This window comes from Rhea pennata, unplaced genomic scaffold (assembly GCF_028389875.1).
Source record: "Rhea pennata isolate bPtePen1 unplaced genomic scaffold, bPtePen1.pri scaffold_40, whole genome shotgun sequence".
In the NCBI taxonomy this organism is placed as follows: Eukaryota; Metazoa; Chordata; class Aves; order Rheiformes; family Rheidae; genus Rhea; species Rhea pennata.
The window spans coordinates 1,947,826-1,962,183 of NW_026907681.1; the positions used below are offsets into that span (position 1 = coordinate 1,947,826).

The 14,358-nt window shown below is 56.6% G+C and overlaps 1 protein-coding gene across 1 annotated transcript; it reads left to right on the forward strand.

Annotated features, from left to right (window-relative positions):
• Positions 1-6,682: 6,682 nt before the first annotated feature.
• LOC134154759 (P2X purinoceptor 2-like) lies at positions 6,683-13,768 on the forward strand. The gene is made up of 9 exons (XM_062601429.1): positions 6,683-6,847; positions 9,541-9,623; positions 9,871-9,953; positions 11,503-11,624; positions 12,632-12,753; positions 12,788-12,814; positions 12,866-12,959; positions 13,356-13,421; positions 13,493-13,768. The coding sequence occupies exons 1-9, from the start codon at positions 6,683-6,685 to the stop codon at positions 13,580-13,582; spliced, it is 852 nt and encodes a 283-aa protein (XP_062457413.1). The 3' UTR covers positions 13,583-13,768.
• Positions 13,769-14,358: the final 590 nt, after the last annotated feature.

Below are 14,358 nucleotides of genomic sequence, written 5' to 3' on the forward strand. Positions count from 1 at the left end.
CCAAAGAGAAAATTGGAATTCTCATTTGTACTTTTTAGTCTGTGTGACTAGGGGAATCCTAAGAAGCCCATGGGCCAACCATCCTAAGGAGACCTCTTTCCTTGACAGCATAGACGTATAGACATCGCTCGCCTGGTCTCGCTCTCTGTTTTTCCTCACAGCAGGAGAGATCTCTTTCTGCACCTTCACCAAGTCATCCACCACGTGGAAGGATAACTTAATGTAGTTCTGCTTAAGACCCACCAAGTGATTTGGCTACAAAGCAACAAGACAGTGCCAGCTAAGGGTGGAAAAGAGTAATGAGGGAAAGGGGAAGACTGCTAACAGTAAGAAAGCGTTGGGAAGGCAAATTATACTGGCACACGTGGAAGAACTGGCCAAAGAAGAGGTAGTAATTGGATGGAAAGACTAGGAGTGAGAAGAGATGCTAGCAAGCACGTAAGACAGCGAAGTACATGTGAGCTATGCCAGTTCACACCAAGGGCCATCTTGTCTTGTTGTCTGTTTCCAAGCGCAATCACCAGTACACACCCAAGAAAGAGTAAATGTATACTATCCCCCTCTGCCACAACACTCTTAATCGCCAGCCATTTCTAGCTCAGGAAGTTTCTTGAGCATCCTGTGAAAAAGACTATGTGCTGGAGCAGAACATATATTTTATTTACTATTACTATAATAAGCAATTACTATCAATAAGCAATAATTAGCCTATTCATGACATGCAATGCAAACAGTGCTTGAAGATTAAAGGTAAGCATACTGCTTCCCTTTACTGCTTAGCCCCTTTCTACTCCACTTGAGCTCGAAAGAAAGAAAGAAAGAAAGATTAGTTATTCAATAGTACAGCAGGCAGAGGAATACTGACCAGATCCAAATCTTCTTTGGGGACAGTTCCCAGCTTTGAAATGTTCCCTTGAAACTTCCTGGAGAGGAAGGATGACACTTCTCGTTCACAGCCCTGCAAAGAAACTGGAGAATGAGCAACAAAGCCAGACACTTCTCCAGAGGAGAAGACAAGCTCACAAGAGGTTCTGGCACTAGTGTCCTCAATTGTGAGGGGAGGACACGAGGCTGTCCTGAAATCCTGGCCGTCTGGAAATCTGTTCCTTCACACTGGGGCTCTCTTTGATCGTCAATTCACAGCACCGTCAGAACAAACCCAGTTTTGCAGCACGAGCAGGATCAAGACGAGATGAGAGGGGAAATTTACCCCTGTTTGGGCTTAGAAGAAGTGAAATAGGCTCCAGAGATCAATTTTAGGACAAAAAAAGAACAGGAAAAATATGACAGCTCCTTGAAGGGATAATTCATCACATAACAAACCAACCTCCCTCTAAGAAACCTTAGTGCAGCCACCATACTGATACAGCTGCTTCCCATCTCAGGTCTTCTCTAACAGCTCTGACAAAACCACCAACAGAAGCACTGGAGCTGTATTTTTCTCCTACCAACCCAAGAAGATGGTCGGTCACAAGGCCTCTCAGCTGACTGGGGGACCCTTCAAGTCAAACCTGCCCTTGTCTCTGGGACCTCGGCCACTAGTTTACTCAAGACCCCGCTTGCCAGTGCGCAGCTTCCAAGTCCATACTCGCCTTCTGGGTAGCGATGTAGAAATACGGCTTATAGGGCAGGGCCACCCAGGAGAAATCAAAACCGGTGAACATTGCGCGACCCCGCAGCCAAGGTGAGAAACCAACCCAACGGTTCCCAACGGAAGCAACGGGCACCGCGCTGCCCTTGCTGCGCGTTGCTGGCATTTGTGCGCCACATACACATCCCTGCATCTCTGCAGCACCCACCTTGGCCCCCAAGGGTCCCAGGTGGACCCAGCGTAGGGCAGACAGCGCTGCTGCCTTGTGGGTGATGTCTGGGGCCCAGAACAGCCAAACCGGTGGGGGCAGGCAGGACGCCCAGCCCGGGCACCAGCGCTGCGCTGGAGGAACGGGATGCACCTCGAAGCAGGTCCCATCCTCCGGGATGAAGTAGTCCACAGCGCTCACCAGCCGCCGGTCCTCGCCCAGCACCTCCGTCTGCACATGCACATGGCCTGTTACGACACACGACCCCCCCCCCGCCCCCTCCCACCCCAGTCCTACCGGGTGCCTGTCAGTGACACCTCCCCTGCCCCAGTCCTACTGGGTGTCTATTGGTGACACCTCCCCTCACACCCAGGTCCTACCGGGTGCCTGTCGGAGACATCTCCCCCCCGTCCCGCCCAGGTCCTACCAGGTGCCTGTCGGAGACATCTCCCCCTCTCGTCGGTGACATTCGCCCCCCGTTCTACAAGGTGCATGTCGGTGACCCCCCCCATCGTTGTCCCCCCTAGTCCTACCAGGTGCCTGTGGGTGACACCCCCCGCCGGTGACATCCCCCCCCGGCCCAGTCCTACCGGGTGCATGTTGATGAGCCAGCCCGTGCGCTCGCCACGCTCCGTGGGCCGCTCGAAGCCGAACAGTGTGTCCAGCCGCTCCGTGCGCTGCGAGCGCTCCAGGCGCTTGAGGGAGGACAGCGAGGAGCCATCGTCCCTGCAGGACGCCGCGCCGCCAGCCGCCGCCCAGTCCCCGCCGCGACCCACCCCCCCCCCCCACCCCCACCTCCCGCTGCCGCCTGGCCCCAGTGCTCACTGCCCCCCCCAGCCGCCGCCGCCGCCGCCCGGCTCCGCGCCGCCCCGCAGCACCATCCCGCCGCGGCCGAAGCAGCCCCGCGCGCTGCCCCCACCTCCCGCGAGCGGGAAGCCTGCCAGCCCCGCCTCCCCAGGGAGAGCACCAATCAGAGAGCGGCACCGCAGCCAATGGTCGCTCTCTTCCTCGACCTCTGCCCCGCAGCACGGCGGCTGCGCTGGCCACGCCCCTCGCGGCACCTTCCCGGGCAGGCCCCGCCCCCGCCCCGGCTGCCGCGCACGCGCACGCGCCTGCGCGGCGGCGCCCGGCGCGGCCCGACCCGACCCGGCCCGGCGCGGCCTGGCCTGTCGTGGGGCGGCGGCGCTGCGCGGGAAGCGGCTGCTGCTCCCGAAGCGGCGCCGTCACGGGGGCAGTTGCGGACCGGCGCCGCCGTCTTGGCCGCCTCTCCAGGTAGCCCTCCGGCTGCGAGGGAGCTGGGAGCCGGCTGCGCCCCCGAGGAGCCCTGGCCGGCCTTGAGGCGCGTGCCGGGCTCCTTGGGCCGTGCGAGTCTTCCTGCCTGGAGGCCGGACGGGCTGCGGGGAGCCGTCGGGGGCCGAGGCGCAGCGTGCGAGCTCCGTCCTTGCTGCGCTTTGGCGGGGCGGGCTGAAGCCCTGGCGAGCTGCGCGGAGCAGGCCTGGCATGGGCTCGGCGAGCCTGGCCCGCCCCGTCTCGCTGAGGTGCCGTCCGGCCGTTCAGGGCGCGGGAGGGAGCTGGCCGCTGAAGCTGGCTGGCTTGCAGTGAAACAGCAAGCAGCACTGCGGTCAGTCTGTGGAGTCACTGCCTGGGAGAAGAAAAGAGGGGCAGGTGCTCTGCAGGGACCCTAAAAAAAATGTCTCAGACGTCGGAAAACTGCACTGTGGAGGTCGTGCACAGGAAGCGCTTTCTGCACGGCTGTACGAACCGTGTGTTTGGGGTTTTAAGCATATGCAGTGTGGAAATCGGGAGGCTCCTGGGAAGTTTCTTTCTGGGCCCCAGCCAGCTGCGAGCCGGCACTGCCAGCTTGAGCAGCCCGGATTGCGTTGTCCTTCCGTGGTGCTCGGGCGGTGTTGGGAGCACGTAGGAAGCACCGCTGCCTTTTGCCCAGGCTGTGCTCTGTCAGCGGCCCCTTGGGCACAGCCCCTGCTACTAAAGCAAGCCTCTTCTGTGTTGGCCGTTGCTAAGGCTTTTGTAAATAAACTAGGAGGAGCACACTGTTTTTTTGAATTTCCTTGTTTGTATTCAGTTGAACTTCTTGAACTGGATCCTTTCTAATGACCCAATACTAGTATTATTTTAATAAGAGTGTAAATTACCAAAGTTGTTGTTTTTTTCCAGATATGAATGTCATCATTATAAGATAGATGGGATGTACAGGGTTTGTGCTTCCTCATCATAATTAAATAAGCAAATATTAAAGAAAAATGTGGGGAGAAAACAGGTGGTTAACATAAATCTGATTTTAACCAAAACTGTGACCATTGAGTTGCTGAGGACTTCTCAGTGGGGGATGTTTTGGAAGGAAGGGCACTTTCTTTCTCTCTCCCCAAACTGTACTGCCAGCCATCTGTTGATAATTATTGTCCAGTCTCTGCTGAGAACTTGTGATAGTTAATATTTCCTCACCGCTTGAACAAATAAGCGATAATCACTGCAAGGTACTTGACCACAGGAGTAGAAAGATGAATAGCGTGGAAGAGTCAGTGTATACCTTGGTTTGTGAAAACAGCTCAGTTTTCTATAAGTGATTATGACAAATTCAAATTCTTGACGACTTGGAGAATGAGTACATTGAGTTACATAGTATCTCTGGAAAAAGTAAGTTAAAAGATCAAAATTATCAAAAATCTTAAAAATTCTCCATTCCTGTTTGTTTCGTATTATTTTTAGTTTACTTTATCCTTTCTCAGAGGAAATATTGAATGTTTATAGCTAAGCTGGGGATAGCTCACTTCATGGCAATGTTTATTCTCTTAACCTGTCAAATCTTTATAGTTTTATTGAGCCCTATGTAACAGGAGAGCAGAAATCATTAACTCTGGTTTAAAAATGGCCTCTGAAACTGTCCAAAATCATTGTTGTGATTTTGTTTTTCTTTTTTCAGTTATGTTAATAATACATACTAATAGGCTATGCCTTTAGTTCAAAGACCTGTAGGTTTACAAATAACAGCTCTTTCAACTTTGTAATACTCTTGATGTGATAGCTTCTAAGTTTGTCTAAGAGTGGTCTGGGAATCTTTTTTTTTTCTTTTTTTTTCTTTTTTTTTTTTTTTTTTTTTTTGAGGCTTCACAGTTGGACTTTTTCTGTCTCTACAGTGACAATCTCTGTGAACCTCATTGTTCAGTTTTTTCCCAACACGTAAAACTCAAGATTTTAAAAACTTATTTCTGGACCCACAGAAAACTTAAGATCTTAGCTCTTTGAAAACCCACTCCCTTTCAAAATGCCACAGAGTACGTTTTGCTGATAGCAAGAAAAATGTGTGTTGCTATTGAAATGGCTTTGGGTAATTTGATCAAAACGTCATCAGGCCTGATCCATTTGGGTGGATTCATTTGGCTTGCAGGGCTTGCCGGGTTGCTCTGTACCGCAGCGCTACCGCAAAGCATGCTGAGTTGATGTCTCCTGAGCATTGAGTCAAGGCACTGGAGTTGAGAAGTGGATCCCTTGGGTGCCTTTGGGTGCACAGGTGTTTCTCTCCAGTAGACCACATCTGTTCCTCTTGCTGTGGCCCAGGGCTGTGTCTCGGCATTCCTGCCTCTCCTCGCCAGCACAGCAAGGCCAGGGCTGGCCCCACAGCACGTTCAGGCACACAATTGCCTGCAATGACTGTGAGCAACACACTCCACCCAGAGCCCTGCAGGCAATGCCAGGATCCCCTACCTTGCCTGGCAGAGTGTGCTCCCGAGACTCTTTCCCCACAGGCACGCATGCGACACGAGGCTCTTCCCAGAGCCCAGACCCTCCGCAGGGCGTTTCCCACCTTGCAGCCCCAGTGCCTGCCATACTGCCGCACACCCTCTGGCTCCAGCAGCGCTCTCTGTCCCACTCTTGGAAGCCAAGGCAAGCCAAGGCTGCCACGTGAGGTGACAGTGGGCTAAGCAGAGGCTGCAGGCAGGAGAACACCTCTGTCACCACCACCTTCCCCACACTCCCCGCTCCAGCAGCATCACACTTTGGCATGCTCATACTGCTGTCCAGCCCAAAGGCTTCATCAGTGGCAAGAGTAGGAGGAGAAGCTGCTCTCTGCAGAGAGCCCTCAAAACCCGCACACCTGGACCCAATCCCAGGCTGGCACCCCGCATCTTGCAGTTGGGCTGCTAGGGTATGGCTCTGACGAGTTCCCGCTGGCGTCTCTCTGCCATGCATGTCTCCACTCTGTCTGAACCCTGCTGGTACCTCCGCCACCTCCTGTGGAGCAACTCTCTGCAGTTCAGGGCCACCAGACAAGGAAGAGCTACCTTTTCCCTGCTTTAACCCATTCTGCCACCAGTTTCACTGCATCACTCCAGTTCCCCTGCAACATTTGGTGAACAGGAGCTCGACACACAGCTCACCCACTACTTTCTTGGTCCTGTAGCCTGCATCGCCCCTTTCTCCTCTCCTCGAACCTGGCAACCAGATGTCCTACCTCTGCTCCCCAACCCTTCCTGCAGCCTCTGTCTGTCCCCTGCTGGCAGCCCTGTGCCTTGCCTGCCAGTCCCTTCCCTCGCCTCCAAGCCCTGTCCCTCATCTGCAGCCCCCGTCCCCTGCCTGCAGCCCCCATCCCTCGCCTGCAGCCTCTTTCCTCTGCCTGCTGCCCCACCCGTGGTGCTGTGCTGTGAGTGCCAGCTCCAGACTTCTCCACTTGCGTCTGTGCTGACCATGCCCGTCCCTCACCGTGGTCCCCATGGCACAGCAGGGGTTGCGTCCGTGCTGGGCTGGGGCTGTGTGGCAGCTGTGGGGCGTCGGTGGTGGTGGGGTGGGGGTGGGGGGTCAGTCCTTATCGCTCCAGTGGTTCCCCGAGCTGTGCCATGCCGTGCCGTGCCATGCCGTGCCGTGCCATGCCGTGCTGTGCCATGCTGATCACACCAGCAGTGGGTGCCCGGGATTGCCTGTGGGCGCTGTGCAGCTACTCCACCCCACAGGTGATGGTGGTGAGGAACGGGCACCTCGGCACCAGGCACCGTGCGCTGCAGCTCCTCGTCCTGCTTTACTTGGTCAGGCGAGTGCGGGGCTGGGAGCTGCTGCCTCCCGGTGGGGCATCGCTGCCGCACGGTTTATCCCTGCTCCGCACACAGCCCCTGTGCAGCCCCACAAGTTGCCAGGGCAGCTTCTCTTGCCTCTGCCGGGAGAGGGGGAAGGCGATTTCAGCTAAAGCCATAGTGCTGCAAGAGGCGGGGGGCGCAGTGTCTCTGTCCTACCCTGATGGTGATCTCCCCGTGCCCTGTCCCATTGCTCCAGTCCCTTCACATCCTGCTCTAAGGGCCACTTTTCTTGTACGCCCCCGACTGGGACCCCTGCAGGGGTGCTGTCCCTGAGCCTTGTCCCATTTTTCCCACGTGGCCTGCACACCTGTGGATAGCACGACTGCAGCTTGGCAATGCTGGATCCCAGGGATTTCTACGTCTGCAGGAGATGGGTAATGCTTGGCTGCTGAAGGAAGTGGGTGGCAGAGCTCTGCCTGTGCTTTCTGCCAACCGCAAAGGCCTGCCCTGCACGGGCAAGGTAGCCGTGAGGTGCAAATCCCAGGCCAGGGAGGCTGGCTCTCCTGAGACTGCCCTGCTGGGGCGCTCTGCTTGCCTGTGCAGAGCAGCTTGGCAAGGGCTATTTGCAGGTGGCTGCCGCGGCTCCTCTGTGGCACTGAGGACCTGACGCTGGCCTCATCCCATCCCTGCCTTTGGGATGCTTTCACCTTTCCTGAGCTGTGCAAAGCCCAGATTAGCAGGTTCTGCTGGCAGCCAGAGAGAGCAGGGTGTTGGTGCTTGCCCTGGCACGACTCTCCACACACCACCTCCACCCTCTCCTGTGCCACAAAGCAGCTATGCTGGAGCCTATGCTCTCCAGAAGCTGCTTGGGACAAGGTGACAGAGGGGCCATGCCCGCAGGCTGCGGGAGATACCGCAGAGACCGTGGGCATGTGTTGCTGTACAGGGCAAGGCGAGTGTGGCAGCTCTCTCTTAGCTGTCTGTCCACTCTGCCTGCCTTTGGTGGCTCTGAGATTACCTCCTTGCCCACATATTGCCCCATACCATGATCTCCTGGAAGCGTGACTGGAAGTGGAGCAGAGGGATAGGAAAGAGAAGGCGCAGCTGGAGCATTGCAGTGCCAGATCCCAGGGACTTCCAGAGCTGCAGGAGATGGATGACACGTGCCTGGTGAACAAAGTAGCCGAGCAGAGCCCTTCCCATCCTGCCTGCTGCCCTCAAATACCTCAAACAGCAGCAGTGCCCTGTGTCTCCTAGCCCCATGTGCTGGTGCCCACAGATGGTGCTAGGGAGCACCTGTTCCACTCTGGTTCCCGGGGGCCAAGTGTCCGCTTTGGCAAGGCAGCACTAACGCACACACACACACACACACACACTTCACCAGCAAGCAGTTTATTCATAAATACTTACAAAGAGACCGACCCAATGGAAATCTCGAGAAGGACCACTCCAATGCTTGTCCCAATCGTCTACATGATGAGAGAGAGAGAGTTGGCAGGTACAATCCTTTTGGGCGTTCCCGAGGAGGCAACTTGGCCCTCTGTTGTGTAGCAACTTCCCTCTCCTTTGGAAAAATTCCAGTATTTATGGTTATTCGCCCCCAACCCGCACAGCCGAGGTGAGGCTCTGACCTGCCTTTCTCCCTTCTCTTCTCTTGTCTTGCTTGCTTTGGGTGGCCTCTTGGAGCAGTAGATGAGCAGCAGACTTTCTGCAAGGGCTTCCCAACTGCTCCTTCATCCAGATGGACCCAGCAAAGGAAGCTGTCCTGTGTGGTGGTCCCCGCTGCCTGCATGGGGACTCCTGTGTTCCCTCCTCCAGGCCCAGCACTGTCCTTGGCTCCCGATGAGGCAACCATGGCTGCATCCCAGACACACTGGGACTGCATGTTAGGTCACCTTTGCAGTGCTGTGCGGCAGGCTCAGCGGAGCTTGGCACGTCGCACCGGGCAGGGCCCTGTGGCCTTAGCCAGGCAGGTGCGCCATGCTCTGCCTGCCCTGACAAGCAGCGTCAGGCCTCTGTGGTTTTGGATGTTCAGGGCGGGAGAGGGCACTCTCAGATCAGGTCAGGGGAGGCTCTGACATTCACGTGATGTTGGTGCCTGTAGCTCTCCTCTGCTGCTACCAGTTTGTGGCAGGGATCCCCCTGCCTGCCTTGACTTGGGCACTGTTTGCGGGCTGCTGAGTGAGGGATCACGGGAGGGGAGATGTGTGGAGACTGAGCGGAGCTTGCTGGCGGATGCAGAGATGTGGGGAATCCTAGTGAGCACAGCTGCCCCTGGCTCAGTTCCCATGCAAGGAAATGGAGAAGAGGGTTGACTGTCTACTCCGGAGGACACACCAAGGAAAGCCATGCTAGAGTAGGGCCACCGCAGGCACACTTAACGGCTGCTTACCCCAGGCAGCTTGCAAGGGCTGGCACCTATGCAGAGATGGGGAAGCACATGGGGTGCCCTGTCCCCTCTGCAGCCACAGCATAGGACTACCAGGTGCATGTCCTGTTCTCATCATGTCCCCCTTGACCCTGCAGGGGCTAAAAGTTTGCAGTGCTGTATGCAGCTGCGACCATGACTGCACCCCTGGCGACATGGACATGTTGGGCCACAGAGAGCTGGGCATGTGCAGGGACAAGTGATCTGTGCAGCACTGCGCACTGGGCAGGATCCCATTTGCCAGGAAGTTCAGCGTTGTGTGTTCATGTTCACAGGGCAGAAGACAGGGCGCTGCGTGCCCAGTGCTGGCGGCACCGAGAAGAGCTCTGAAATGCTGGCTTGGTGTCCAGCAGAGGAAGTGAGTGTCGGGTACGGGCCCCAAAGATGGGTCGTGGCACTGGGGAGGAGAGTCCTCTGCTAGGATGGAACAGGCACCAAAAGGCTGGCCCATCTTCGAGGTCCCGTTGGACACCAGGGGATGCTCTGGGCGGGACACCTCTGAGGGTGCTCTTGAGAGGTTTGGCCCCTTCAGCAACAGGCCATGGCCTAGGGAGGCGGTGCCATGGCACAGGGACCATTTTGCTCCCGAAGCCATAGTGCTTAGGTCTCTCCACAGTGAGTCCCTGGCGAAGATGGCACCACAGTTCCCCATCCTTATCAAGAGGAACATCCACTTCCCCTGCTTCGGCTTCTCCAAGAACGTCCATGTGGAAGAGATCAATGTGGGGCCTAGGGATGGAGCAAGTAGACCAGTGGGTACCCAGGCTGCCATGTGTGTACAGGGTATAGAACAAAGTGGAGAGCAATATAGGTGATGCTAAGCAGCTGAGTGCAGGTCAGGCCCTGCTGCTGGGACCAGGACAGCCTTGCTGCAGCAGCAGTGCTTTGTAGTCAGGTCTTTGGCATAGTGGGGAGAAGGGGGCCACCCTGGCCCTGCACTTGCATGTGTGTTGTCTGAGTGTGTGTGTGGAGTGCAGCCAGATGCCTTCCTGAAAGTGCAATGGTGGATAGCACAGCCATTTCCTGTTACAATTAGGTACCAGAGGAATGAGTGTTCACTGACAGCAGGGAGATGTGGTTGAAATACGTGGACAAGCCTGAAGGATGGAGAGGCAGGAGTGGAGCTGTGCAGGAGCAGTGCCATTTGGCAGCTGGAGGAGATGCCGGCTTTTCACAGGGGATCCCTGTTCCTAAGTTGCTCCCAGAATGACGGAGGTTGGAAGCACCTCTGGAGATTGCCTAGTTCAACAGCTGATTAAAGCGGGGTCACCTACAACAGGTTGCTCTAGGCCAAGCCAACTCAGGTTTTTGGTATCTCCAAGGAGAGAGACTCTCTAACCTCTCTGGGCAACCTGGTGCAGTGTTTGATCACCCTCACTGTAAAAAAAATGTTTGTTCTTAAGTTCAGACACAATTACTGTATTTCAGTTTATGCCCATTGCCTCTCATATGATCACGGGGCACCACTGAGAAGAGCCTGGCTCCATCTTCTTTACTCTTACCCATCAGGTATTTGTACACATTGATAAGATGCCCATGAGCCTTCTCTTCTCCAGACTTAACAGTCCCATTTCTCTCAGCCTCTCCTTGCATGAGAGATGCTTCTAGTCCCTTCATCATTATTGCTGGACTTGCTCCAGTAGGTCCATGTCTTTCTTGTACTGGTGAGACCACACCCACACACAGCACTCCAGATGTGGCCTCACCAGTGCTGAGGAGAGGGCAGTAATCACCTCTCTCAACCTGCTGGGACAGGACTTTTTTTTGGTGCTCAGCTGCTGTCTCTGTGATACGGAGTTCTCAACCCTTACTCCACCCATCTATCCTTCACTCTTGCTTGCCCCTGCCTCCACTGAGGAAGGTGGTGATGATGAGGATGGTCAACCCGCCTTGCAAAGGGAGCGGTTGAAGTCTTTGGGAACAAGAATCCCTTTGAAAATGCCAGCATCTCGCCAGGTAACTACCCCAGGGTTCCTCCTCTTCCTGCTCTCCACCCTCCTGCTGTGCAGGCCATCCCCTAGTCAGTCATGTGCATTTCTGAGTGCCTGCATACATCCACGTCTGGTATGTAGTTCTCCTAGGAAATCCCTTCACCGTTCATCAGCTGGGACCGTCAGTGATGGCATGGATACCAATGAGCAGAGCTGGGGTTTAATGTTTCGTTTGGGTGCTTCACGATATTAGGAAGAAAATTGAGGCGTATTGGTGTGCTGCTCTATGCCATGGCTCTGGCTTTGTCTCCCCAGGGGCAACATTCAAGCTGCTGAGAGCAGTTACTTGAAAAGCTGCACCTTCAACACCACCTCTGCCCTTTGCTGCCCCATCTTCATGGAGCAGGCGGGAGAGAACTTAAGGGAGCTGGCAGAGAAGGTGTCATGTCCTGGGAGGATGGTCCTCCCAGAGGGCCCAAGGTCTTGCTGGCTGGGCACAGGGCGTTCCTTCAGCACCTGCTCTAGTGCTTGGCTCCACGGGATCATCACTCACACACTGGCACTGTTGAGACTCAGAGGCAGCTGGAGGCAGGTCCCTGGCCCTGCTGCCCTGCCAGTATGCTGCGGGGGCTAGCTGGGATGGGCTGAGGGCAGTGGCAGCTTAGCCAGCCTCAACAGCTCGGAGCACAGCACATCCACTGCAGCCCCTGAGCAGTCCTTTCTGCCCACCTTGCGCATGCAGAGTCCTGCAAGGCTCCCAGGCCCAGGGTCTCTCTTACGAGGCCCCTGTGCAGAGGCTGGAGAGCAGGAGGCCAGCTGGCAGCAAAGCATAGACTGCAGGTGTGCCTGTATCACTGCCAGGACTGGCAGGTTTGCTCGCCCAGTGGTTGGGACACATTCACACACTTTGGGAAATACCATGACATTGCCAGGGGAGGGCAGTGCACCCAGCATTTGGTCTCCAGCCCCATCCAGCCCTGCTGCCTCTGCTGCCCTCTTGGGAGTAGATAATTCCCATCCAGGGAAGGAACTCAGCACTGTTCCATCCTCCCTCCAGGTTCTGCATCCCCTGCTCTGCCCCAGCACCCTCCAGACCCTAGAGGCCCCCCACTCTGCATCTGGGAATGCTCCCTGATGCCTAGCCATGCTCCCAATCAGCTGGAAAGCCCACTGCTGGGGCAGAGCTCCCCTGGGTAAGCAGCCTTGCAAGCAGTGCTGCTGGCTTCCCTGGCAGGGCCGTGTGCCCCAGTATGGTGGCATTCCGGCCTTTCCCAGCGGGTGATGAGGATGACAGCTGTGCTAACGCCTGAGTGGGGGGAAATGCCCTGCTTGCTTGCTGGCTTATCATGCCCATGGCCAAGCTGTGTGCACAGTAGTGCTGTGCCCTGGGCTCACTGTGTCCATGGTGTGCTGCTGCTGTGCTAGGCCTGCTGGTTTCTGCTGCAGGGTGGGGTGGTCATCAACTGGAACTGTAACCTGGGCCTGCCTGAAACCGACTGCAACCCCCACTACTCCTTCCACCGCCCCGATCCCAAGACCACTTCAGCTTCCCCTGGCTACAGCTGCAGGTGATGGCTCTGTCCCAGGCAGTGGCACTTGCAGTCCTGCATCCTCCTCCTGCCCTCCCTGGTCCTGCTGTGGCTGGTCCCCATCACTGGGCCCTTCTACCTTTCTCCCCAGGAGGTCTGCGAAGTATTACAAATGGAAAGGGACCCACACACGAGTGTTGATCAAGGCCTGTGGGATCCATATTGATGTCATCGTGCAGGGCCAGGTAGGATTTTGCATGGTCCATGTGCTACTGGGGTGCATATGTGCATAATATGCTGCCGTGGTACTAGGACCGTCCTGGAAAAGCAGCTCTTCTCCACTGCTGCCTCAGAGCTGGGATGAACACAGCCAGGCCTCTTCTGCTCAGCCTTGCAGAGGAATGGGGGAATCCCAGGTGCCTCAAATTAGAACCTTTGGCAAAGTGTGCAAAGTGTGCTGGAAGGAAATGCAAGACCTCATAGTGTGCGCTGCTGCTTGGGTAGGTTGTCCACACTGTGGCTTGGGCAGAGGGAGGTCTCTGCTCAGTCTCATTCCTTGTGCCCAACCCAGAGTGAATGCAGGCCCAGGCAGGAGGCAACCTGGGCTGGGCAGCGATTGCTGATCCCATCCTTTCTGCCAGGCAGGGAAGTTTAGCCTGATCCCCACTGTCATCAACCTGGCCGTGGCTCTGACCTCGCTGGGAATGGTGAGTATTGGTGCCGGGGGCTCGGCCCAGCTGCGCACTCCCAGCACTGACCTCCCTCTCTCACCTTCCAGGGCTCCTTCCTCTGGGACTGGATCCTGCTGAGCTGCATGAACAAGGACCAGGTGTACAGCAGCAGGAAATTTGAGCAGGCACCACCCTAGATCCTGGCCCTGGAGGTTTGGTCCTCTGGGACAGAGCAGTGGCCACGCTGCCAGCAAGGCAGGGCAGGGTGCCTGGGCACGGCTGCAGGCTGGGCAGCAGCATGTGGCTGGGGCTGCCAGGGCATCTGGCCCCTCCAGCCATCTCTCACCCCCGCGGCAGGCTGAAGGTGCCTCAGAGGCTGCTCCACGACATACAGCACCTCAGGGCTCTCCAGCCTCCAGAGAGTCTGTCCCGCAGGGACCGACCGCTTGTCCCTCCCCCACCACATACAACCACAGCTGGAAGGAGCCACTGTGCCAGGCAGCAATAACACTTCCTCCGTCCGGGCCCTGCTCGACTCTGAGCTACCTGTTTTTCCCACGCGATGATCCCTGTGCCTGGCCAGGATGCACCGGGCACCTTGCCGGCTGCTGCTGCTGGCCACCAAGAGCCACGGCCCCCTCCCTTCCCTCAGCCATGCTTCAAGCAGCTCCAGGCAGGTCCTGCCCCATGGCTGCCAACTGCTGTGAGAGGCTGGGGGTCAAGAAAAGCCCCAGTGGCAGGGCAGACCCGTGGTGCCCTGGCTGGCTCCTGTGGGGGCTTTCAGGAGCTTTTGCTCTGGAGCAGAAGGCAGTGCCTGACTACTGGCTCTGCTTCAGCACACCGGGAATGGGCATTACCATTTTCTGGCTGGCTTGGAGCGCTGGCAGCCCCATCCTGGAGCAGCTCCTGGCTGCGGGCACCCAGGGTCCTGGGGGCAGGGGTGGGCACATCTCGAGTAGGCCTGCCCTGCTCA

Coding starts and splice junctions, on each gene's coding strand:
- LOC134154759 (XM_062601429.1), top strand. CDS start 6,683: ATGCCGTGCTGTGCCATGCTGATCACACCAGCAGTGGGTGCCCGGGAT. Junction 9,624..9,870: donor GCAGAGGAAGTGAGTGTCGG/GTACGGGCCCCA, acceptor GTCTCTCCACAG/TGAGTCCCTGGCGAAGATGG. Junction 9,954..11,502: donor CTGCTTCGGCTTCTCCAAGA/ACGTCCATGTGG, acceptor GTCTCCCCAGGG/GCAACATTCAAGCTGCTGAG.